General features: G+C 44.5%; 5 protein-coding genes across 5 annotated transcripts; all 5 read right to left on the reverse strand.

The window, feature by feature from the left end:
* Positions 1-546: 546 nt before the first annotated feature.
* LAJ45_02018 (uncharacterized protein) lies at positions 547-2,232 on the reverse strand (the record flags this gene model as incomplete). Its single annotated transcript, XM_046111610.1, has 4 exons — positions 547-699; positions 753-929; positions 985-2,041; positions 2,165-2,232. 4 exons carry the CDS (start codon positions 2,230-2,232, stop codon positions 547-549), a joined length of 1,455 nt encoding a protein of 484 aa, XP_045975554.1.
* A 3,139-nt stretch (positions 2,233-5,371) lies between these two features.
* On the reverse strand, positions 5,372-10,131 carry LAJ45_02019 (uncharacterized protein; the record flags this gene model as incomplete). The annotated part of the gene is made up of 8 exons (XM_046111611.1): positions 5,372-5,461; positions 5,520-5,624; positions 5,681-7,986; positions 8,039-9,092; positions 9,152-9,602; positions 9,670-9,750; positions 9,819-9,865; positions 10,117-10,131. The coding sequence occupies 8 exons, from the start codon at positions 10,129-10,131 to the stop codon at positions 5,372-5,374; spliced, it is 4,149 nt and encodes a 1,382-aa protein (XP_045975555.1).
* Positions 10,132-11,191: 1,060 nt separating this feature from the next.
* Positions 11,192-15,773, reverse strand: LAJ45_02020 (uncharacterized protein; the record flags this gene model as incomplete). The annotated part of the gene is made up of 5 exons (XM_046111612.1): positions 11,192-11,322; positions 11,373-12,334; positions 12,387-12,838; positions 12,888-15,278; positions 15,345-15,773. The coding sequence occupies 5 exons, from the start codon at positions 15,771-15,773 to the stop codon at positions 11,192-11,194; spliced, it is 4,365 nt and encodes a 1,454-aa protein (XP_045975556.1).
* A 1,002-nt stretch (positions 15,774-16,775) lies between these two features.
* Positions 16,776-17,824, reverse strand: LAJ45_02021 (uncharacterized protein; the record flags this gene model as incomplete). Its single annotated transcript, XM_046111613.1, has 4 exons — positions 16,776-16,903; positions 16,968-17,098; positions 17,158-17,647; positions 17,719-17,824. The coding sequence occupies 4 exons, from the start codon at positions 17,822-17,824 to the stop codon at positions 16,776-16,778; spliced, it is 855 nt and encodes a 284-aa protein (XP_045975557.1).
* Positions 17,825-18,783: 959 nt separating this feature from the next.
* LAJ45_02022 (uncharacterized protein) lies at positions 18,784-22,969 on the reverse strand (the record flags this gene model as incomplete). The annotated part of the gene is made up of 9 exons (XM_046111614.1): positions 18,784-19,438; positions 19,500-19,693; positions 19,756-19,939; positions 19,999-20,783; positions 20,832-20,977; positions 21,036-22,187; positions 22,236-22,486; positions 22,540-22,613; positions 22,688-22,969. The coding sequence occupies 9 exons, from the start codon at positions 22,967-22,969 to the stop codon at positions 18,784-18,786; spliced, it is 3,723 nt and encodes a 1,240-aa protein (XP_045975558.1).
* Between the last annotated feature and the right edge of the window lie 1,381 nt (positions 22,970-24,350).

Raw genomic sequence — 24,350 nt, forward strand, 5'->3', positions numbered from 1 at the left:
GTGCTGTTAGCAGTATATAACTAAATGTACTAGGGCTACAATTATAGCAGTTTTCATATCGTCCGCCGACCCCGAATTGCATACACATTAAGTGACGGCCCGTTTATGCAATGCTTATTGCTAGTAACAGTTAGATTCAACCATACCTAGGAGAGTAATTACAGTTTCCTAACTCGGAAATCACCTTATGTGTGTGTAATTCAGTGCGGACAGATAATACGAAAACTGCTGTAAACATGTGCGCTTACATCTTATCTTCTCCAGCATTGTAGAAAAGAAAGGGGCCAGAAAAGCGATTAAAATATTATCGTGAGCCTTAACGTGCATACCTAGCTATCATAACCAGGCTCCTTCCCTCCCTCCGATCCTTCCTTTTGTCCACCCAGTTTTCCACATCAAAGAACAATCGTTATCATTTCCCAAAGATTTTTTGCCATGCATGCGAAGTCCAATCAAAATGATACAACCCAAACCATATTTGAAAAAAAAAGAAGTTAAAATAATGTAAATCCGAAAGAAAAATTAAAAACAAAACTCATTCAAAATTTACAGCTCGACATGCTCTGGCGCTATTGAAGTAACGGCCGAGGTTACGGCAGACGTGACGGCTGAGCTAACCGCGTTCGGTTTAAAGTTGCCATTCATGAGCTCCTGGAAGGCAATGTCGAATCGCGCACCAAGCATCCAGGCGATACCGACCTATATTAAGTTAATACAAGATACCAGAGGCGGTGATAGGGAAAGGGACGAACCATGATAGCAGATATAACAAATAGAGTTGCAACAATAGCTGCAATTAACAGGAAGATCTCCTTCTTCGCTTCTGCGGCCTGCTCTGGTGTCTCACCAGTTGCTTCCTGCTGCCTGTGGTTTGCAATCTCATCATCCCCCTTGGGAGTAGGGAAGATTGATTCTATGAATTGCTCAACCTAGAGTTCAATCGTCAGCAACTATAAAACTGATTTAGAATAGGAGCCAACAGACCTTTCCGCAAGCTGCGCTAATTTTGAGGAAGTTAGGGTCTTTGGGCGTGTTTTTCTTGTGGATGACCTTCAGGTACTTTCGGAAGACCTCGCACACAGTCCTTAAGTTCCCAACTTCCAGCATCAACTCACATGCCTCCCCTTTTGCAATTTTAACATTTTTGTGATATACGTCCTTGTTCCTGAAAACTAAAGAAAGCGTCGCAATAGCCATGACCTGCGGGATAGCCGCAAAGTTGAATACACTCTGTTCTCGAATACCGGCCAAATAGAAGAGACACTCATCGGCGTGGCTGAGCGCATTCAGACACATTTCAGAGATACAGTTGAGCGCTGCTTCTTCATTCTCGGGCTTAGGAAACTCGCTATAAGTTGCGATATATTTACTCCAGATCTCTTTCGGCCAGAACCTGCGTCCATCTGCAAGGTCTTCTGCGTAATCACGGATAATGTTCGTCTTTTGAAGGAACAGTCCCATCGCGTTTGAAAGATGGGGGCGGTCAAGAAGTGCCTTGTTGGCCTTCTCGGAGGCGACGAAAAGACGGGTCAAACCCTCCCCGACAAGCCCGGCAACGTAGTGACAGTATAGATCATAATCGGCGACGGTGTTGACACCGTTAACGTTGTGTTCAGCGTTGTTGGCATAATCGGCCATACCGTTCCCCATCTTTTTTGTAATGTCCTTGATAATCACCCGGTGAGGCTCGGGTATGAGGGCAAATTCCTTGATCACAACATCGAATTCGACACAAAGCTGCCTATCTTTTTCATTAGGGCCATTGCCTTTGTAATTCCACCCCTGCTTATCGAGAACCTCGTCGAATGATCGTAAAAGAGGCTCCTTCTCTGATAGCGCAATTGTCATGTCATCTTCAATAGTGTCAAGACCACGTAGGATAAGGTAGAAGAGAGCGACCGAAACGCAAAGTTCCGGGCAGAGCTCTTGGATCACCGCGCTGAAGGAACGGGAAGTGAGATCCAGGAATTCGAAGCATCGCTTGAGAGATGGAGATTCCTTTTCTTCATCTCGCTCATGGAGAGGAGTGTGCCAAACTTTCCTAGGTAGATAAAGTTTGGTTAGAGATAGGGACTTTGTTTGGGAAACACAGGTAGAAAGAGATGATAGAAGAAATATAAATGATAAGTCAAGCCAGAAAGAAAGGGGCGATAAGGATTCTCACCATTGAATGATTGCCCTCAACTGATTGGGGTGGCAAGCATAGTGCAGGAGAGTCGACGTCTTCACCATTGTTGAATTTGATGTTTCTATGGGTGAGAAGGAATTTGGTGGAGGCGGTGAAGTAGCAAAGGGAGAGAAGTCGGCGGACGGGAGAGTTTTCATAATATTATTTCCCGGAGAAGGGAAAGGGAAAGGGGAGAGGTTTACAAAAGAGGAATAGCTGGGGGACCTGCTTGGTGGAGCCTTTTGGTTGGACGGGGAGGTAGGAGCTGCAGGGGTTCTGAGACAGGGTGATATGTCTGGAGTTATGTACGGATAGTGGCAGGTTATATAAGTGTTTCGTGAGGATATAGGAGACTCTATTCGAACAGCAATCGAATCGACACAATGATAATGACGATATTGATATTGTTTTTGTTGAACAAAAGTGTGGTGTTGAGGAGAGTCAAGTCAACCATCAAGACTCACGGTACTGTAGATGGATGAACAGTTATGTACTCTAGATAGTAAGTTCTGGGTAAACAAAACAAGTTTACAATGTTAAAATATACGGCGCAGCAACTACATGTATGTAACATCAAGATAACCGTCGTCAGCCTCTTCTTCATCAGCAAGAAGGGCGTTTCTTCTATCGGAATAGCCGACCTGCCCCGGAATTCATCCCACATGACCTAACGCCAACCGGGTAAACAAAACCTTCTCCGCACTCGGTCAGGATACATATGCCAGATCATGATTATCACTCGTTTGATTTCTACTCGCGTGCACAATCTGCTCAATTTTACATTTATCCGTACACGCCACCTTAGTTACATGTAGTCAATACTAAGCTAATTGCATACATATAATCGGTTAGAATGTGTATAAGTAATTGGAGCCTTGCCTACATGTAGCTACAGCTCGTCTTTTTTCTTTTTTTTTGCATGTTCTTCTGAGATACTTACCTACTCGTAGCTTCATAGCGTTTCCGAACACGACCAATATTGCATGACATACAAAAAGGTGGATTTGGCGCTTTTTTGTATGGTATGCAATAGCAGTCGTGTCCGGAAACGTCATTTTACAAGTATATTTCTTTCTTCAAGTGCATAAATATGCGTATGTAGTTCAATGTGTACATGTAGGTAATTATATCGAAAAGCTTTTGTACCTACATGTACTCAAAACTTGAGGTTGCTAGTAAATGGACACAATGACCATCATAGCACATCACTCGCACAACGAATATATCCCACTGTTAGAAACTAACTCGTTTTCCTGCTTCATATAACTCGACTATTCATTTGTTTCCATCTACTATAACAGTATTGTGTCGACACCATAGTGACTAATAGTGATTAATAGTGACAACTGTATGTTTTCTCCTAGGCTCGGAAGCCATATTTCAACACTCAGAAAAAGAACATTACGTTTTCCTCACAGTATTACGGACTATGTACGTACAGTTTTGAGAAACATAGGAAAGTACTGCACTTTCTATTACTAGCTGGTACCGGGGCGCGGAACACTTAATGTTGGGATTCGCAGAGCTTAATGCCAGCATTTGCTGATATTTCCCCTCATGAGAGCGTATATCCTAGGTATTGTGGGTTGTCAAAAATAATGGGACGCAACAGGCTTCATTGCAACGTAATAATCTCTCAACCATGACCGACCACAAAGAGACCACAAACAGGATAAGTGATAATAAGAACTACTGGAGACCCAAAATGTATTTTCGTTAGTATTGTCGTTCGTTGGTGGCGGGGGTTGGGTTGTCGTTGCTGTATTCGTTGCCCCGTTGCGTCCCATTATTTTTTGACAACCCGCAATACGTAGGCAATCAATCTAGGCTTTTACGTTCTATGTGTTAAGTCGTTCGGCTGGGCCTAATATTATGATAACAGCTGTAAGTACATGTGGTGCTCTAGCGTCAGGATACATAATATGGGATGTGCTTCATATCCTTGTTGGTTAAATGCCATCCCAGTCGCAAACACTACCAGTGATTATTGGCCGTGGTCTTATTTTTCACTTACGATGCATTTTGCTAAATAATATAATTCTCATTTTTTTTCCGGTGGAAAGTCGTTGGTCCCAGTTAATTAGCTATTTTAATATTACAGCAAGTTTCATAAGCTACATGTAGGCTCAGAAAGCGTTCTCAACTCATAGTACAATTCTCGAAAGATAGCCTATATAAGCTATCTGGGCAGTTGAAATTACCTTCTCGGGAGAATATCGGGCTCGGGCTTCCTAAGTAGGCTATTATTTAAAGAATCACACTATGTGTGAATGTATGTAATTTGAGCCTAGTATTATGGAACTTGCTGTAAAGAAATATTTATTTGTATTACTTATATATGTAGCCCTAGGACGGCGGTATATCGGGGGTAAGGGTACATACATGTAGGTAGAATGTGCTATCAGAGTTTCTTAGTTGTTAGGCGGTGGCTTTTAGGGGTTAACTACTTAGACAATATTAACAATCACCACTATATATTATATATTTGGTCAAATTCCGGTAGGCATTGGCCAACCGGGTACGTAGAAGATCACAGTGACTGTTTGTCAAATTTCAGAAAGCATTGATCAATAGGCAATATCTATCAACAAGACGGCTAGTTAGGCAATGGGCCGGCCTATTGGTTAATGTGATATACTCGTGACTGGGGCGGAACATATGCATCTAATAAACCGTCAGCTCAGGATAGCTCGATCGACTTAGTAGCTCCCTCTCAATTAATTGCGATCAATCCCTCTCAGTTAAGATACCCGTACTCTAGTTAACTCTGATTCCTGAGCACCACACCTAAATTTGAAGCTAAGAAATTTGCAATCATGCACTTTGAAGACGAATGAAGTGAAGATGCCCGAAAATCCCCCAAATGGATAATCAAGTGGAGATGTCTTTTAAAATGGTACAAGAAAAACTCCCACTAATCGCCAATCTCCCGGCCCGTAAACCCTCCTATAACTCTTTCTATGTCCCCTAGCCCCCCGTCTTGATTTCTAATGCAGCATGCGCATCATACCGGAACACTTTCTAAATCCATAATCGTAAAGTATACTACAGAACAGACGAAGGAGAACCTCTATCGAGATGCACAAAAACCAACAATGATCGTGATAACACAAATACAACACAAAAAATTTAACGCCGGGAGCATACAAACACCAGAAAGAAACCTCCCGCCCATGCCCGCCGCTTGAACCCTTCCCTTATTTTTTAGAACCTGCGTGTATACCCCCTATCTGTTTGACCACCAGATCCCCACTGGCGGTTGGGCTGCCTCTTTGGAACATCACACTCAAGAACCTATTTGTTACAATGTTAGATTGGTCCGTAGAACCCGTATTAAGATACAAAAGCATACCTCTACTAGCCCTTTTGCGAAAGTCTCACGAGCCGGATCATCGGCTAAAAATCCACTCCTATCGTTACCTCTCTTGGAAAGACTACGGAATGCATGTGCAAGCAGCTAAGGATATATAAATTAGCTTCGATTTTCATGTTGTGACTCGGAAAGGTTCTTACCCTATCCAATAGCCCCCTAAAATCATGTGTAATCTTCGCAGTTTGTGTAGGCGCCAAGAATGGAAGCCAAGAATCGATCTCCAAGTTGTTTCCGTAATTCGTCAATTTCCCGCCAAAGAGCATTGCCGCCAGAGGTGAACTTTCAGTGACAGTACGAAGGAGCAAGGTTGATCCATCATTGCTCCTAGCCTTGGCTGAATAGGTAACAAGGGTTCCAAACGGTAATTGATCGTCTGCTCTGTTACCGTAGTGTACAGATGTTGGATGAATCATAGTGAAATTCTCATTCGCAGTCCGGAACCCTCTTCCGCCAGTATTGATACCCAAGTTAGGGTACATGCCAGCCAAAGTGAGGGCCTTGATGAGTGGTACACAGTTGGAGTTATCGTTCAAGCGTGCATGCCCAATTTCTGATTGGTAACGCTGACCCTTCCTAGTGAATGGAATGATACTTGCCTGAACCAAGATCTCCTCGATTTGTTCAGCAGTCTGCTCAAGAGTCCTCAGAGCACCTTTATGGAGGAAATTGTCATCTGCGAATCTGCTCGCCGCGTATTGACCGTTCTGATCACGAATCCACCTCCATTCACGGAAAGCATTGACCATAGCCATGTGGTCACTACCCGTACCGCGAACAAAAGCGTGCTTTGCACGGTTGGCATCTTGTCGTTTTTCTGGAGGGCTGACGAATAGATCTCTAGCAGCTGTAGAAGCGCCCAGGATTATGATCGGGTCAAGACAACGGAAAATGACAGCGAGCAAGATCATCTTTCCAAGTGCGGGCTCAACAGGCATGGTGGCCAATACACGCCCTAGAGGCGTCAGGCGTTCGTTATCAGTCAAGGCACCAAGTGTCATCAATTGATTGAGTGAAGCATCAATGACGTTTGGAGTAGGTGCTTCTATAGCCTCAGACAAAAACTGCTTAACTGGGTCGGTAAAGCCTTGCGCCTTGATGTCTAAACAAATTTCCTGAAGATCTGATCTCAACATTTCCGGCAATCCTGTGGCACGCATCGACTCGAATCTATTCCTAGAGAACAATGCCCAATAGTTTCCGTTCTGAACCCGACCGGCTCTTCCAGCTCTTTGCTTCGAGTTCGATTTACTGATCCAAGTGCATACAAGTTGAGTGATTCTTCGTGCCTGCTCGTATTGCTTCTCCCTCATCTTTCCACTATCGATAACATATCTGACATCTGGAATGGTGACGGAAGTTTCCGCAATGTTGGTGGAAAGGATAACCTTGCGACAGCCCTCTGGAACATCATCAAATACTTCATTTTGATTAGGGATAGAAGAATGAAGTAGGCAGAGCTTGAATTTGCTCGCATCATTGAAATCAACACCAAGTGGTTTTCGAGTTCGAAGGGCTTCATCAAGTCCCGTAATTTCCTCCAGACCAGGCAAGAATACCAACATGGCGCCTTCGGTAGTTGACTTTGCGATATGAGCTACAGTGGTTGCGATGAGGCCGATTGGAACAATGGCATCCTGCTTCTCGTTTGAAACAACCGCTTGACCATCAACACCAAGCTTAACTTCTTGTTTCCAATTAATAGTAGTGGAATTGTCCACCGCGTCGTCGTCCTCAGGAACCTCTTCTCGTGTGGAAGCAGCTCTAGATGGAGCCCTGGATGGAACTCTCGAAGCAAGCCTAGACGCAGGGGCGGAGGCTGAAAGGTTGCCTTCAATTCCGAGATACTCCCTCGAATCGGGCTCATTAAGCATAAACAACTCGGCGGGTGAATGTGACTCTTTGAGGATTCCCCTGATGTCTTCAAGGTACATTTCTTTGACAGGGAAAGTACGTCCAGGAACACTAAGATCAGGGCAGGGTACAAGATGATTATGCTCGTTCCTTTCCGCGAAGTAATTGGAAAAGAGGTCTGTGTCCATTGTGGCACTCATAAGCACAACCTTGACATTAGGCTTCCCAAGGATTTTTCTCTCTTTCAACACTCGCTTCAAAATAATTAGCAAAAAGTCGATGAGAATATCGCGCTCGTGGACTTCATCAATAACGAGATGGGTAACACCCTCTAATGCTTCATCGGCAGAGTTTCTAAGCTGTTGAAGGAGGATACCAGTCGTGCAGTAAGTGATGCTTCCGCCAGCAGAAGGTAGCTTTGAATCGAATCGGACGTGGTAACCAACAGATTTTTGAAGAGATTCGTTTCGCTCTACTGCAACACGTTGTGCCACAGAGGTGGCAGCAATCCGCCTAGGTTGAGTACAGATGATGTTGCATTCAGCACCCCTCCCTTCCTTAATCGCCTTCTCGAGCAAAATCTGAGGTACCTGGGCTATAACGGGTTAATAAGTTTTTAAGATGAAAGGTGATTGATTGAGACTTACTCGTCTTTCCAGATCCAGTGGCACCAACAATAATGCTAACGGGGTGGTTTTCAACAATATCCAGAACCTTGGACTGGTATTGGTTCATCGGTAGCTCCTCGCGCTTTTGCCTCAGAGTAGTCAATGCAGGATCATTGAGATACTTCTCGTAATCCTCCTGCAGCTTGATATTTTTAACTGCCACGAATGCCTTATCTAAACGCCTCCACGGGTTCATCCTCCTACCCTTCTCCTCCTTGGCCTCCATCATGTCCTCTTCCTCTTCAGACGGGGGAAGTCCGACCCGCCTAACACCCATCAGAGTATCAGTCATAGCCATCACCGAGTCATTTTCCATATTTATCCATGCGGGAGTAATCGGCTTCAGAAGTTCTCCGTTTCCAAGCCTAAGAGCCTCCAAAAATTTCGGAAATATTCCTGGCTCTCTTTTCTTCAATTCCACAGCACCAGTTAGATAAGCCGCAGTATCTGCTGTCTTTTTACTGTGCATTTCCACTGGCTCTCCTAGCGGTTCGTTATTGAGCATCATCTGCCCAAGGAAGTAGCCAGCTTTCAGTCGTTTAGTTCCTCCCGAAACCTGTTTTATAGTACAATCGTATGTGACGCCTCGGTTATGCATCTTGTAAAATTCGAAAAACTTTCTCGCGTTACGAGTGCTAAGAGCTAATAGATCTTTAACAACAATTGTCGATTCGCCGTGCTTAGCGTGATATTCCTCAGCCTGCTTCTTGAACTCCACACATGCCAAAATCTCCGCGACCTTTTTATCAGCAGCGCGGGCAGAGGCCTGAATATTCTGTTCCGGCATCTCTACAGTGCACTCAACTAGTGGCCTTCGGTTTCCCGGTCGTTGGGTTTCACGAAAAATGAACATTGGAACGGCATCGAAACGCGCACAGTAATCGTAGATATCCATTTTCGCGTCGGATTCATCGTTTAACAAAGCCTGGTCAAAAGCGGCCTCATGGGAACCTTGGTAGATAATGTCTTTGAGCAAGCCGTTGGAATGAAGCTTAAGAACACAATGCTGGCAAGCGATTTTTTCCGAATTTTTCTGAAGTGAAGAGAAATATCAGCATCCAATTAACAATGGACAGAGAGTCCTGAACAAACCTTATGAGAATGATCTCCAACGGCCTCAATTTTTTGACCATTTGGAAGTGTGACGATAACTGTACACCTATAAAGCCCACCCTTCTGGGTTAAGAATGCAGATTTTGCCGATAATGTCTTGAAATCCCATAAAAATGCCTTTGGGTTATTAAATAGTGCCTTCGGTGCCTTCTTATAATCATCCTCTTTTAAGGCCTCGAAATTCTTCTCTAAATAAGCTTCATCGACTAGTTCCCTTGGCCTCACGTCTCGAGACTTCATATGGCCCGAGGACTTCGATTGGGGCCATTCATTGTGCACCCGATCACCTCCTCTCCCGGCTCCTCTTGGAGGTGATCGCTCTCGCCCCTGTGTTTTGAACCCCCCCCTATTATTTCGCTGAACTGGTCCTCTAGAGTTGTTCCCGCCAGATTTCGACCCCTGCGGCTGGAATAGAGAATTGTGGGTAGATCTGTTGTCCCTGTTGTTATTTCCTCCTCTTCCGGCCGGATTCCTCCAGCTCCTATCAAGATCTCTACCGTTTCCCACGGGGCCAAGCCCATCGTACTGCGTCCACGCCTCCTCGCCCGATGGAGCGTAAAAATTGCTTGCGGGTCGGACTGGAGCAGGAAGGACACCAGGCCTTGAGCTTGCGCGCCAGGAACTAACGGGAGACTGGGTGGCGAACCTGGAAGCATTTTGTTGTTGTTGCATGATGTACCGCAAATGGAAGCTCTGTAAAAAAGTTGCGTGAAAAAATATCAGAAATCAAACGCCACTTGAAGAGTTTTTGGTAGTAGTTGATGACTGTAGGGTAAAGAACAGGGTATATTAAATGCTGTATGGTTTTCTAAACGTCGTAGAAGTACAAAGGGAGATGTAGTACAGTGAAGAGAGGGAATAGGAGAAAAATGTGAGGTGGTTGAAGTGTACGTGGAAGGGATTCCAGGAACAGGAAATCCGGGGCAAAGGGGGCAGTGACCTACCGACAGACGCCTCATGTCGCGATAGAATGATATCCCACTTGGGCCGCCTCTGGTGAGAGCAAGGTTTCACAATGCACACAAGCAAATGATGGTTACTTTAATCGAACGGCCCTAACAACAAGACCGCAATAAAGAGAAGAGTGTTGAAAGGTTGGCTTTGGAGGGGGCAATCCACAGCGTTTATCATGGTGTTTCGAGCCAGAGCCTTCCAATTTTTTTTTCTCTCGGGAGTTCCCCGCCCTAGTCCATTTGGGGGAATAGAAAATGGGTCTTGGCAGAAGTCGATTTTGTTTTCACCAGGGCACAGGGCCTACTCAGAAAGAGAGTTGGCAACGGTTTCGTTCACAGCCCGGCACTCGTCGACGCACACACGCGAAGTAGGCACATGTACATATGTGCATACATGTACCCAGGGGTGCCGGAAAGTGATGCAACGACTCAATTTACTACTCACGATTTCAACCACATGCAACCCAACTTTGACTTTAACGAAGCAGCGATATATAGTATATAAAGTAAAGAGAGTATGAAGAATTCATCAATCACATCAAAATGAAAGAAATTACATGTAAGGTGGTTGCGAATTCACTAAGACCTCACCCTATATTTCCAAGCCGTTGCATCACTTTTGGGTACCCCTGGGTACCCCTGGGTACATGTAGTGATGCCCCGTCCTACATTTATGTATCTGTGTCTACAATGGATGCCACTACCACCGTATTACAGTACCAAAAAAGCGGGTGGATCCAGTACCATATCTGGCAAAATACCGTAGTGTTACGGTATTGTTGCGGTATTGCTACGGTATAATATTTAGGATTCCGATTTAATTCGGAAGTCTTGCACAATTCCGTATTGGTACAGTACCTATTACATCCCCATTTTTCGTACTTTACCCCTCCTTACGAGTATACATGCATACAAGTACTCTATTACTCCCCAACGCTACACCATATCCAGATATTTAATCAGCCCATGCATCATACCCCATAATTATCCCAGGCATTAAAATAATAATTATACAACTTTGAACAGAGAGAATAGTGTCCAATTGAACCCTCTACCATCGCGGCGCCTATGCTGCAAAACTAAAAATACTCTCCATAGAAACCCACTGTCTCCCACACTTCTCTAAATATCTCTGAACTGCTTCTGATATAATCTTAAACCTCATCCTATTCTTTTCCGCCAACACATGAAGGGTCTCTGTTATATCATTAGTCTTGATCTCCATCTAGTGGAGAAAGGTGGCAAACCGTTCTTATCAACTTCGACCCCTTCCTTTGCCTTATCCACATCAAACACACTCGAAAAGTACAGCAGTTGATTATACAGCATCTTATCTGTATACTCGTAACTCATAACTCCTCTGCACCCGCTTGCATGGCCTTTGGGCCCCAAACACCTTTTACCATACACACTCATTTGACGTGTACGATTACCGCATTGTGTGTCGTCGCATACCAACCATGCATCGTAGTATTTGGTTGTCAATGATCGTATTTGATACTCAAGCTGCGCAACCACACTCGTAACAGTGACAAGTTTCCCACAAGAAGTATTCGCGCATGTAATTCCGTCCGTCGAAACCAGGTTCTGAGAGTTAAGGAGTCCCTCAAATTCAAATGACACTTTACATGAACGGCACCGAAGACTCAGTTTTGCCGCGTTCTTAAATCGTTCTTTATCTGGAATCGTAGACTCCAACGGATGGATTTCACGCTCCTCCTGCCGAGCAGAATTGACGATTTGGTATTTCTTCGTATCAAGCCCTAGGCACTCGGCTAATCTCATGGCGTCTGTGCCATCAATTGGCCCACATAGACGTTCAATGGGTGGGAAAATCTGCTTAAGAAGGTACCATTCTGGGTCAGGCTTCAGACCAGAGTCGGACTTCTGGACATCCTGAATCGAGTACGCCCTTTCCGCGGGATTCTTGTCATGCCCTTCTCCATCACCCGTGATAACGTATGATATAACATCTCCGCTCTTGACAGGTTCCCCTCGCGCTTTCTTTCTTAGGGCTACCTGAACCTGTGGCATCGTCTTTCCGTGGGGATAATCTTCAGGATTCTTTCCAAGCTTGGTGTAGATGATGTACTTCATGATTGGGAATTTAGCCCCCCTGATTTTTGCTGCAAGATCACGGAGGTAATCGTGAATTTTCTCCACAACAATCTCCGTTTCATCCCCCGAAAATATTTCGTTCAAGATATGTCTATCTCCTCATTAGTATCAGGCCACTCCATTTTTAAGTCAGATGAACTTACGAGGAAACCTCTTTTGACAGTTGACAGAATTCTCGTCTTCGCATATCCAATCCCTTTACCTCCAGTTTCGTATCAAGCTTCCCGTTGATTTCCACGTAATTAATAGCTGCATACTTCTTCTTCGCATGTAGTAACAGTCTTTGGAAGATGTTGTCAATATCGATCTCTAGCAGCCTGTACCGTTCATTGACCTTCTTTTTAAACTCGTTTCCGATTTTTATGGCATCACTATAATTGTCTACGTTGGTATTGATCATGACGGAGTCAGTATCACCATAAATAACTCGCAGCGACATTGACTCTGCCAGTTCCTTTGTTGCACGTAAAATCTCACGACCCTTGAATGTGGTGAGCATGGCTAGGGGACGTGCATAAAACCGTGAGCGGGTATAACCCAGACAACCGTACATAGAGTTGGCCGTCAATTTTAGTGCTTGTTGTTTGATATCCCACTATTCTCTAGTCAGCTATATCCTCTGCGGCCAACGCCAGAAAACAAACCTGTGACTTCTGCACCGCTGTGGCGCCTTTATCCTTCATTAAATTTTTGACCTGCCGTCTCCTTTGCACCAATGTACTAATCAACTTCGGTAAAATTCCCAACGCTTGTTCCTCTGGGACTTCGGGAACCTTATCCTCATCATCATCATTCCTCTCGGCGGTGGTGAAACAGATGTTGTATTCCTGGATGATGCTAGGGTATAGTGAGTTGAAGTCCATGACCAAGATAAATTTGTCGTACAGCCCTTTCTCAGGCTCAAAAACCAGACCGCCCTTGTATTTATCCTTCTTTTTTTCGGGGGCGGCTTCTTCTGCATCTACACCTCCTTCTTCATCGGCTTTGGTGGCTTTGTTACCCTTGCTAGAGTCTTTATCGGGACAGACGAATTTGTTGCGGTGGAATTCATGGAGAAGAATGTACTCGTTTCGTTCTGCACGGGTTCCACTAAGTGTACGGGCCCATGAGTTACCAGCGAGGTTAGTGAGTTGTTTAGTAAGTGGTAACATTTGGATCTTGAGTGCAACAGCCGCAATGAAGTATGTATCCGCCTCACAGTGTAGCACGTAATCAAGCAATCCTTCCCCGTTTGATGCCCAAGTCCTAAGTGCCTCCTCGTTATCCAGTTCCTGCCGTTTCTCTGAAAGAACAAGCTCACAAATCTCGGTAAGACTCCAAGACTGGCATTTAATAAGAAGTGATTTTCCAAGGTCATTCGCAAGATCACACATCAATCGCCCTGAGACAAGTTGCCGTTCTGCGAAAAAGCTCCCTGCCATTTTCCCTCCATATTGCGGCCAGGACATTCTCTTCATTCTTCCAATTCTGTGCCAATTTGGAGTTTTTCGCTCTTTCATGCGATGCAGGAGAATGCTATAATCCACACTCTCAAGCTGATGTCCTATTAACACATCCGGGTCGGCCTGCTGTAGTTTTGCCAAGAATGAAGAGAGTAACATATTCTCGGTCTTTTCCTGTCTAATCGTTCCCCGGTGTCGCTCTGCAGCTTTCTCGAATCCATGGGGGAAAATTTGGTTAATAGGCCTGACTATCGAGAAAGTCTGACATGGTAGTGTCTCCGGCGATGCAGCATCAGTAAGACTGACGTTTTCGTAAATTCTACAAGAGATAGCAATAATCTCTTGCTTGTTCTCCTTTACATTCATATGTGTCCTTAAAGCGATACTCATGAGTGTGAGTGGGGGTGGCTCTGAAGAATCATCGCCCAAAACCGTGATTTGCGTGGGTTTCTCGACTTGGACTTCTAGTTTGCACCACGACGCATTCTGAACAGCGCTGAAGTCCCCACCTTCAACTCTGAGCCAACAGGGCCCCATTACGTTTCTGCAGAGGACAAACTGTTCAAATAGTGAGGTATTGGTACCGAAAACGTGTGAGAAGGTGTTGCCCTTAAGCTTCTGTGGCAGTGCCGGTTGATTATATGGATATTGAACTTTGAGGTAATCACCTTCCCTTGGGATCCCAGCAAGTTCGAATGCATATTTTCGGGAAGTGGATTTAGACCTATATTCTGTGATGCGATTTTTGTCTAATATTGAAGTGACTTCGTCGTAAACATCAGTCATTTCGATCTCTTCGTTATCTTTTGGTAAAAAGAACAGACTCCTTTGAATCCCATCAATCTTCAAGAACGCGCTGACATATTTATTGGTCCCTTTATCCATGACTTTTCCAAAAAGACATAGGGACCCCAAAACTTCTGTGTAATCCAGCCAAAATATCTTCAAACTTCCATCCTCCTCTAAAACATCTTCAGTCGCTAACTTCCCGTATTTGGTATTCTCCACTTGCGGTGAGCTCATAACATTCAAGCTCCCTGCCAAATTCTTCCACGCAGACGAATCAATAGCAATCGGCTTCCGTGGAGTGCTAGCCGTATGTTGCGGCTCTGGAACCCTCATGAGCGAAGGCCTCGAAGCCGATATATTTATCGCTTCTGATTTAGCCCCTTTGTTCCCCTTTATTTCCGCAATCGCGAGGTAATCATCATCGGAGTCTTCTTCTTCTTCTTGTTTAAAAGTAACTTTTTTTTGCTGTTTTGTGCCTGCCAGAGGAGAAGAAGGCGGGATCTGGGCGTCGGACATGAGTATATCGTCATCGACGATGGGGGCGCCATATTCATCGTCCTCATCGTCAAATACACGCATTGCAGGGGGGGAGCTCGGGATAGAAGGTCTCGTGTCATTATTGGCAGATTTGTTGAGGCCAGAGGGTTTCTTCCTGTCTCCTAAAGCGGGGGAGAGGCGGCGGGTTTTACGAGTCGAGGGCTCCTCTCGGGTGCGTTTAGAGGATGATATATTGTTAGGAAGTTCACTATTAAATTCTTCGAGCAGAGAGTCCATGAAGTCTTTATCCTCTTCTGTAGCTATTGGCTGTGCCATAGCGTGCTGATTAGCAAAATAGACACAGATGGGTACAAGAGTTCCGCCGCTACATACCTTCTTTGACTTGACAGATGGCACAACATTTGCAGAACTGAAGTATTTAGTGATATCCTTATCTCTCTCCATCTTTCTCTTTGCTTCATCCTCACGCTTCTTCTTTGCGCTCTTGCCTTTTCCCTTCTTCCCAGCCTCCTCATCACTTTCCTCATCATAGCTCCTTTCCCTTCTCCCCTCATCTCCCCAATCATCCATACCATTATCCATGTATCCCTCGCCATTGTCGTCGACGACAAAGTCATCCTGTGCCAGCCTGTCGCGGACGACTTTCTTATACTCATCGTCGTCGACCACCCGATATAGATCCTCTTCCTCCTCAACCTCATATGTAGAGAGGCGTGTTTTACCCGATTTCTTGAGCTCACGAAGTTCAGCAAATTTCTCGTGTGGGGTGCGTTTTGTGCCACTACGGCGGGAGCGCTCCATCTTTGCGTGTTGGACGGAACGCAGTCGTAAGGTCGTAGAGCGGATATCCGGGCCTGACTCTGTTCCACTTCAATAGAGATCACGGAGGTTATTTTGAAATATCGTGCGTGTCTAATTAAGTGAGTTTGTGGTTGAGTTATTTAGAATCATTCAACTGTTGCCTGGAGTGGTGTCCGGGTTGAAAACAAAATTCGCGTTCCCTTAACCCACGCGTAGGAAGAACACGTCCCCTGCCAAGAGCTTAGCTATTTACTTTAGATAAGATTGTGACCCCGATAACGGTCATAAATACATGTAATCAACTCCAAAATGTCCCGCTAAGCAGAACCGCCGGGAAATAAATCAACGGCAAAAATTATTAGTATTACAGCCCCATTTACTACTAAGAGCAGTTGTGGCCCAAACAAAACATTGATAGATGTCTGTTTTGTAAATTCGTGGGGTCAATGATACGTGGTTCACTTTTGAAGTGATCATGGGTAAAACAGAGAAAAATCTATTTACTGACATCATACACCCTTTAACTCAAAAGAAAAAGAAAAAGTCGGACATATACAACCCGGAATAAAGCTATGGGAAAATAAAAGTACCCTATTATCCTAGTAGAAGAAATCCAATATTATAGCAATACTAGAACAAAAAAGTAACATATTGAGATTTTAAAATAGCACTCCTCTTCCCATTCAACAAGTTCGTAGCCCGCAATCATCCACCCCACGCCGCGAATAACCTAGCGTTAATAATAATGATAATAAAAAGAAGTCCCAATTACATTTGGAGTCAAAAAAGGAGGAAAAAAAGGGTATTTCATTAGTACCAAATCCCGATGCGATGCGGTGCCGATGCGAGAGAGTAAGGAAAGAACTCCAGAGTAAAAAAAAGTAAAAAAAAAAAGGTGTACCCAGGACTCATAATACCCCCACAGTAAAATAGCGATTCGAGGGTTGAGCTTCCGGGTATAATTCTTCGAGCTAAAGCAATAATCCATTCACATACTGTGTTTTACAACACACCTGCCACAAACCATGTGAAACTCAAAGCAGTGACCAATCCCATACCGACAAGAAAGCCAAGCGCCCTCATGTCCATGGTACTTGCAGAATTGGGGTCACAGGTGGCACATTCAAAGCCTGAGAGAATTCTGTCAGTGTGATGTATAAGAGGTGAGATGAGCAAATGAAAAGAATTACATACTGGCAAGAGGAACAGCAGGCTTAGGAGTGTACATCCCGAAGGTAAGTCCTGAATATGGCCCTAAATGTCCTGGAGAGGCGACTGCAGTAGGAGCATATGCATTGTCATAAATAAAGAGGGTGTAGGTTGCGCTACCATTACCAAAATATTAATCCACCAATATGTCAACCTCATATGATAGGGCACTTACACAGGGAGCTTCGACAAAGCTGAACTCTGATATGCTTCAGTGTCCCAAATGGCTTCCGTTGTATCCGCACTCGCGTTCATCATAATGGGAAAGTACTGTGCACCGTCGGTACAGTATGCCTGAACGTTTATCGCAGTCGGGGCGACCTGAAGACTGGTATAATTCCAGACGAATGTAACAGGGTCACCAATCTTATAGATCTGGTATCCATCATACACACCCGGAGTTTTCATAGCCACACCACCTGCTTGCGCATCTGCTGAGATCTTCTTTGTTTTGGTAGAGGATGATTTTCCTGACGCCTTGGCTGTAGTCGAAGGGGCGACAGTGATAGTCGAGCCATTTTTATCGGTTGTTGTCACAGGATCTGCTTCTTCTGTTGCGGAAGCGTTGCTCTGTTCAGTGGTGTCTACGGGGGTTTCATCGACATCGCCTTGCACCACATCTCCTGAGCCGGCAGTAGGGGCTCCACTGGCCGCGGTTGTAGTAGCTATGGTAAACAGATTAGGATAAAGTGTTGGTAAACAAAGAACCAAGTCAACGATGGGCTCAAAAACACACCTTGTCGAGGCATCAACGCATTTGGAACAGATGCATCTGGGTGAGCTGACGCCGACAGGGCTACGAACGAGAATGCGAGGCCGAAAATTAATTGGAAATTTCGCATGTTGAACGATGGCACGGATAGGATTCAGGTTGATTTTGTTCGTATGGAAACTCCCCTACCCAGAATGAATATCAAGGGGGTAATTAACGCGATGAGAAGACAAAAGCGAGAGTGAGTGTGAGAACGAGACTAAGGGTGGGAGAGGAGAAAAGCGACTGTCAGGTAAGTGAAGAATGTAACCGTCTGTCAGTCAAATCCCCTGCGTTTCCAAGACTGGAGAAGCCGGGACGGGATTCAGGTGGCAGAGTAGGCAAAAAAAAATCCCGATTTGACTTTTACCCACAGTAATTGTTCACGGGTATCAAAACAACGAAACGAGTGAAAATAAACAGAACAACAAAAGATCGATCAATCAAACAAGCGAGCTGAAGGACTGGAAGAGAGATCACAGGCAGAGGAAAGTGACAGACAGAGAAAGGAGGGGGATCAATGCAACCAACGAATAAGAAAGCAAGAGAAGTGCCTGTCCTGGAAAGAGCTTCCCTGAGACCCTGGAAGCACGGGAGGACGCTGCACACAGGTACTGATCGCTTTAAGCCAGTTTTTCGCTGCCAGGGGTTACTTGGGCTATTTTTAGGCTTCCGTGATCCGTACTGTGTAGGTACAAGAAAAGCAAAATACGAAGCTGACAACGACAAGACACATCTTTAAGATCATGAGATAAACATGACAATTCCTATCGGCAGTGTGAGCTGGAGTCTTGGTTACATGTACTTTTCTCCCCAAAGCTACATGTATGCGAACTAGATGAGATCGCTTTGGTTCGAATTTGGCATATCAAACCACAACATTGATGTCACAAGGTCAACAGGAAGAACTTATTATCGAGAATGTGTGAAGAAAAAAACGAAATGATCATTTCTACATAGTATCCCTTGCGGGATTTGTTTTTAAAATTTTTTAAGATAAAATAGATGTAATACTATAAAAACATGAGGACATTTTGTATTCGCTCCTCATCACATAAACTCTTTTTTTAGGCTCCAAGTTCTGTCTTGTTTCTTTAGTATTGCTATTTCCTTCAACATGTGCCTGAATTCGTCCATCCTCTGCTTGTCTCCAGCTTCAATCGCCCCTTTTGCAAATTCAGAGATTTCTACAGAGGTCGCATTCCCATCATTATCTCTCATATACTTTCGCAGCCTCGTAATCAATCCATCCTCCTTTTGGTGATACTGCCGCGGCGATGGAATAATGGGGTTTACACTGGAGTTTCTACTTCCAGACCTTGAATTTGAGTTAGAGCTGGTGCCACCACCGCTAGTAGCGTTATTTCTTCTCCGCATAGTAGCCAACAGACCCGCTGCTGTAGGGATGACAGGTAATTCGTTATTTTCCTCCTTTCCAGCACTACCAAATTTCCCAGTCCACGTTACAGTTCCAATAGATGCGACTTGGGTTGTCCTGATAGATTCACGCAGTGCCTTTGCAGCGGCTTCGGCGACCTTCGTGGCCTGTTTTTCTGCAAAACTAACTTGCATATTGGAAGCATTCATCACGGTATCGTGCTCTAGAGCACTCAGGACGCCAGAGCCGCCGAAGATGCTTTCCATGAACCGCATTTCGTCGGTTTTATCTTGATTGGCAATATTTTCCTCGCCAGCGTCGTTAGAACTAAATTTCACCGTTAGAGATAAGAAACTACATGTACATGTAGTTGCCAGAAAATACATACAAATTTTCCAGTGCAGCCACTCCTGCAATCTTCCGCAGTTCCGTTGGGTCATCGTCGTTTTCTTCTGGTGCCGCCGCCGTGGTATCTGAAGAGATACCCTCGCCATATATCTTCTCGGCACCCCGGAACATATCCCCCGTCTCAGTCCCAACAGTCGAGTCGCCCAGTTTAAACAAGTCATGCAAGTCATCCGCCTGTATTAGAAATTAGCATACACAATCCACGAAGAAATCATGTACTATATATATGTACGGACTTTAAAAAATCGCCTCTGATTTGGATCAGTAAGAACTTTCAATGCCAGATGCTGTTTGTAAATCTGTCGATGGTATATTTTTTCTTCAATTGTTCCTGCGGTTAATAGCCTGTAAATGGTGACTGACTTTTTCTGCCCAAGCCTCCAAGCCCTCTCTCGCGCTTGCATATCCGTCGAGGGATTCCTTGAATTACATCCCTGATTAGTCAAACAAAACCATTTGTTTTATTCATCAGGACATACCAATCTGGATCAAAAATGATAACTCTATCTGCACCAGTAAGGTTAACCCCCAAACCACCAACTTTTGTGGTTAGTAAGAAGACGTCGATGCTAGTGTCTCTATTGAACTCATCGACAAGTTCCTGTCGATGTTGAATTGCAGTATTGCCGTCCATACGCCGATAATTGAAGTCTGGAAAGCTCCTGACGAAGTGTTCTAGAATATCGAGCATTTGACGTGTTTGTGCAAACAGGAGTGTGCGATGGCCTTGCTGTTTCCAAAGTTGCAGGAGTGATTTTGTAATCTGCATTTTTCCAGAATACGCGCCTTTTCCATACTCATAGTCTTTTGCATGCATAAGTGTAGCCCGATCCACCAGATCTGGGTGGTTACATATCTTTCTCAGTATATCGATTCCGAACAAACTGTTTAGTTTCCCGTCTAAAATTTGCGCACATTGCTTGCTTTCTAGAAACTTTTCGTACTCATCTTTTTGTATTTTTGTCAGTTTACAAAATAGAACAAGTTCACTTTTGCTTGGTAGATCTGCAGCAACATCAACCTTGAGTCTGCGCAGCAGATAGGGACTGATAAGTTCACGCAGAACAACTGCGCATTTATAAGCAGTTTGGACCTGGACATTTGAGGCATTGGCGTAACCGCCCATCTTAATTGGTGTTGCGAACTCGTTCTGGAAAATAGGTAAAGTTCCAAGACGACCTGGGAAAACGAAATCAAAGAGACTCCAAAGCTCGGATAGGTTATTTTGTAGAGGGGTTCCGGAAAGGATTATCCGGTGACGAGTCTTCGAACTTTTAGCAGATGGTAAGTTTAGAGAATATTTGGTATTCACCTTGAGTTTTTTGCATGAGAGCGATATCTCAGCGTTGGGGTTGCGAATCTTGTGTCCTTCGTCGAGAATTGCATACTCCCATTCCTCATTTAGTAGCAAATCTCCATAACTCTTGAGCCCAGCATAAGTCGTAATCAGAACATGTCCTAGAGAGACAAGTCAGTGGCATCATTTATGGATGATAGATGGCAAGAAAGAAAAGACCTTTATCAAAAACTTTTCCGACAATCTTTCTTGCTCCTACTTGAGACTTTCTCCCCGAAAATGATTTTCCTTCCTCGAGAAGTTCATCATAATCTTCTTCTTGTTTGACATTCAGCATTCCACTTCCACTACTGTGAAGAATGGACACCCTGAGCGGTGGCCACCAAAGATGAAACTCATTCGCCCATTGCCTTAGGACGGTAGCCGGGGCAACTATGAGTACTGGTTTTCGTAACATATTGCTATGATGTAGACCTGCAATAAAGGAGATTATCTGAATTGTTTTTCCAAGTCCCATTTCGTCACCGATAATTCCACCGGCATCTTGAGCGTGGAGCTCCCAAAGCCACTGTACGCCAATTTTTTGATAATCGAAGAGGGAAGGGAATATGTCTCCTGGTATCTTGAACCCCCCACTAAACACTGCATCTGCCTTGTTTGGATGGGGCATATGCCATTCCTCAAGCTGGGGATTAGGGTTTAAGCCTTTGGGGGTACCACCGTTCGATTTATTTTCTCGATTCCTAGCCGTGCGCCGTGAAACTGACCACTTCTTCAATCTTTTCTGATAGTACTTCTCGTCTCCATCATCTAATCTTTGCAAGTCATCTACCTCTACTGACTTTACTTTTCTCTTTCTGGATTTCATCGTTGCGGCTTCCTCCTCAACAATATAATCACCATCACCATGACCATCATCGTCATCATCATCACCACCACCATCTGTACGATCCTCACCCACGCCCCCAGTTACAGCAAAATTATCTTCATCCTTATCGAGTCTCTTCCGATGGTGTTTCTTTACCTTCTTTGGGGGCCCAGGTGAGTAGTAATCGTCTTCGCTGTGTGAGGGCGCTTCACGTATCTTAGGTTTTCTGGAAGTATTTTGTGAGATGGATTCAAAATCCTCGGATTCTGTGGTATTGACTCTATCGATTTCTAAGCGGCGGCGCTCTTTTGGTATTTCATCCTCCTCTTCTGAAACATCCTCATAGCCAAGAGATATATCTTCTTCAAAACCTGGTCTTCTTAGATTCTGATGTGACATCTTAGCCATCGAATTGGAGAGAGAGCCATCAACGTCCCTCTTGGTGTCTAAATTGGACCTCTCCGCGCCGGGTACTTGCGCAAATGGCGTAATTTTACCAGTTCCTAAAACGCCCGTTAGTAGTCATTAATGTTTCATAGCTTGAAACTCACTGATAAGAAATTCTCTTTCGGTTTCAGTAGGCAATCTTTCAGCAGCTACTAAAATTGGAGCAGTCAAAAGTCCAGCCGCTTTGCTATGGCGGGCACTAATACGAGCTTTTATGTCTGCTATATCCTGATCGAGTGCATCTATCTTCTCTTGAAGCTCCATGATCTGTACACGAAGTTCTGGCTTTTCACTGTGCTTCGTTCTGGGATGATTGAGCTTTTCGTGAACCCTTCCAAGGGAATACACAAGTTTCCTGTATTTGTTTTAGTTTAAATATTGAAAGTACTCTAAATGATCAGTATATACTCTTTTTCGTTGTTGGCCTTTTCTAATCGTTTCTCATCAAGCTCATTCTCTCTGCCAGCAATCGCCTGGTCTGCCTATATACATACATGAAAACTTATCAGTTGGTGACCTTTACAAGCTCATATAGATAAGTGTACGTCAAGATTACCTTTAAAGCAATTTCCTTCTCTAGAACTTCCTGGTCCACGGCCTGAGCAATAAGTCCCGAGCTTTCTAAATTTGCAACATCTCCTAGGACCTGTGATATCTTGTTGTGAATACCGGCCTGAGACATATCTACTATTTGATGATCTGTTTCTATTTCAGATATAGGAGATGAGCCTGAGCTTGATAGACTCAGGCGAGAAACCTGAATAGGAGGTCTAGTAGATGGTGTGAGGAAGTCCTTTGGCCTTCGTAGGTCTTGCGGAACTCCCGATGAGATATCCATTGTTAAATTTCTATAAAGATCAACTTATTTGTGGGAAATACTTGTTAGATATCCGTCGTGAGATGTTGATCTAGAAGACGTGTTGAGCCAAAGAAGACGCGGGCGTAAGTGGGCGGATCACGTGAAAGCAATGATGCTAGTGTTGACTCAATGTGAGCTTGGCAACAAACAATACCGACACCGTGCAGAGAGAAACTCGTTCGACGACGTCACTTACTTGTAAAGTTTGTAGAATTTGCGATTCTACTTTTGGTCATCTACTCCAGGTACTACATAGGTGAATTAGAAGAAGGCTTTATACTCTTTCTTGATGTAGCATACAATACAATATACCACATGCAAATATAAATCACTGGACCTACATTGTACATGTATCTACATGTAGGTCATTCTGTTTTGATATTGCATATATTTAATATATATAAACATACATGTAACTAAGATCAGGAAAAGGTTATCATCCTACAAAATCAGTAAAAAAAAAAAAACGATAGGTGCACCAAGAACAGTTCTCAATTAACTCCATTACCATACATGTACCTACAAGTAGATGTACGGTACTACATGTTGTAACTACCCTGATTATTAAATGGCCTGTAGTATGAACATAGGGAAGCAGCCCTGATTATCCGTTTTCAAGATGCAACTAACGGTTCTTACTTGCAGGCAATGATTGTAGTATCGTACCTATGCCTTGATTTAAGCCACTACTGGTCTCAATTATTTCAAAGTTGTTGTTGCCGGTCAGCTCTCTCTTGGGCTCCGGCGTAATTTTTCCAACATTTTGCAGCGTCCCTCATCCAGTGCCTGCCAATAAACCCATATTTGCTTGTTGGATTGGTCATTTATATGTGTTTTTTTCCTTATTCCCCCCCCCCCCCCCCCTCTTCACATTTCCACCCCACTCCCCCTTCATTCTGACGCCCATACATGTTTTTTTCTCTTTCTCCTCCTTGAAGCTCCCTCCCCTCCTTTTGGCGAAGACTCCCCTGTACGTTGCGACCGCCGCGTTTGCACTTGCTTCCCCGCCAACAACGACCAGCCAACGTACCTCAGCCCAACAGTCCACCGACCGACCTCAAGCAACATCACCCCTCCAACGCACCACTCGTTGTAAGAAACACCCGTCCTCGAAACCCGTTTCTGATATCGACGCCGTAGTGGGCCAATTTGGAGGCCCAGACTTCGTCTCCGTCAACTCGTTTGCCTACGTTCTTACTAAGTGAAGTGCAGCTAGTCTCGAGGTTTGGTCGGTTCCGTCGCCGTTTCTGTATCAACAACAGCGCAGTCGACCCATTCAGCGCCGAAGAGACCTCCGGGCAGTCCCGCTGTACTGTCTCCTTCTTTATCACGAAGCGAATCCACTAGTCATTTTAACACC

Source organism: Morchella importuna (genome assembly GCF_003444635.1).
Source record: "Morchella importuna strain M04M26 chromosome Unknown Morimp01GS003, whole genome shotgun sequence".
Classification (NCBI taxonomy): Eukaryota; Fungi; Ascomycota; class Pezizomycetes; order Pezizales; family Morchellaceae; genus Morchella; species Morchella importuna.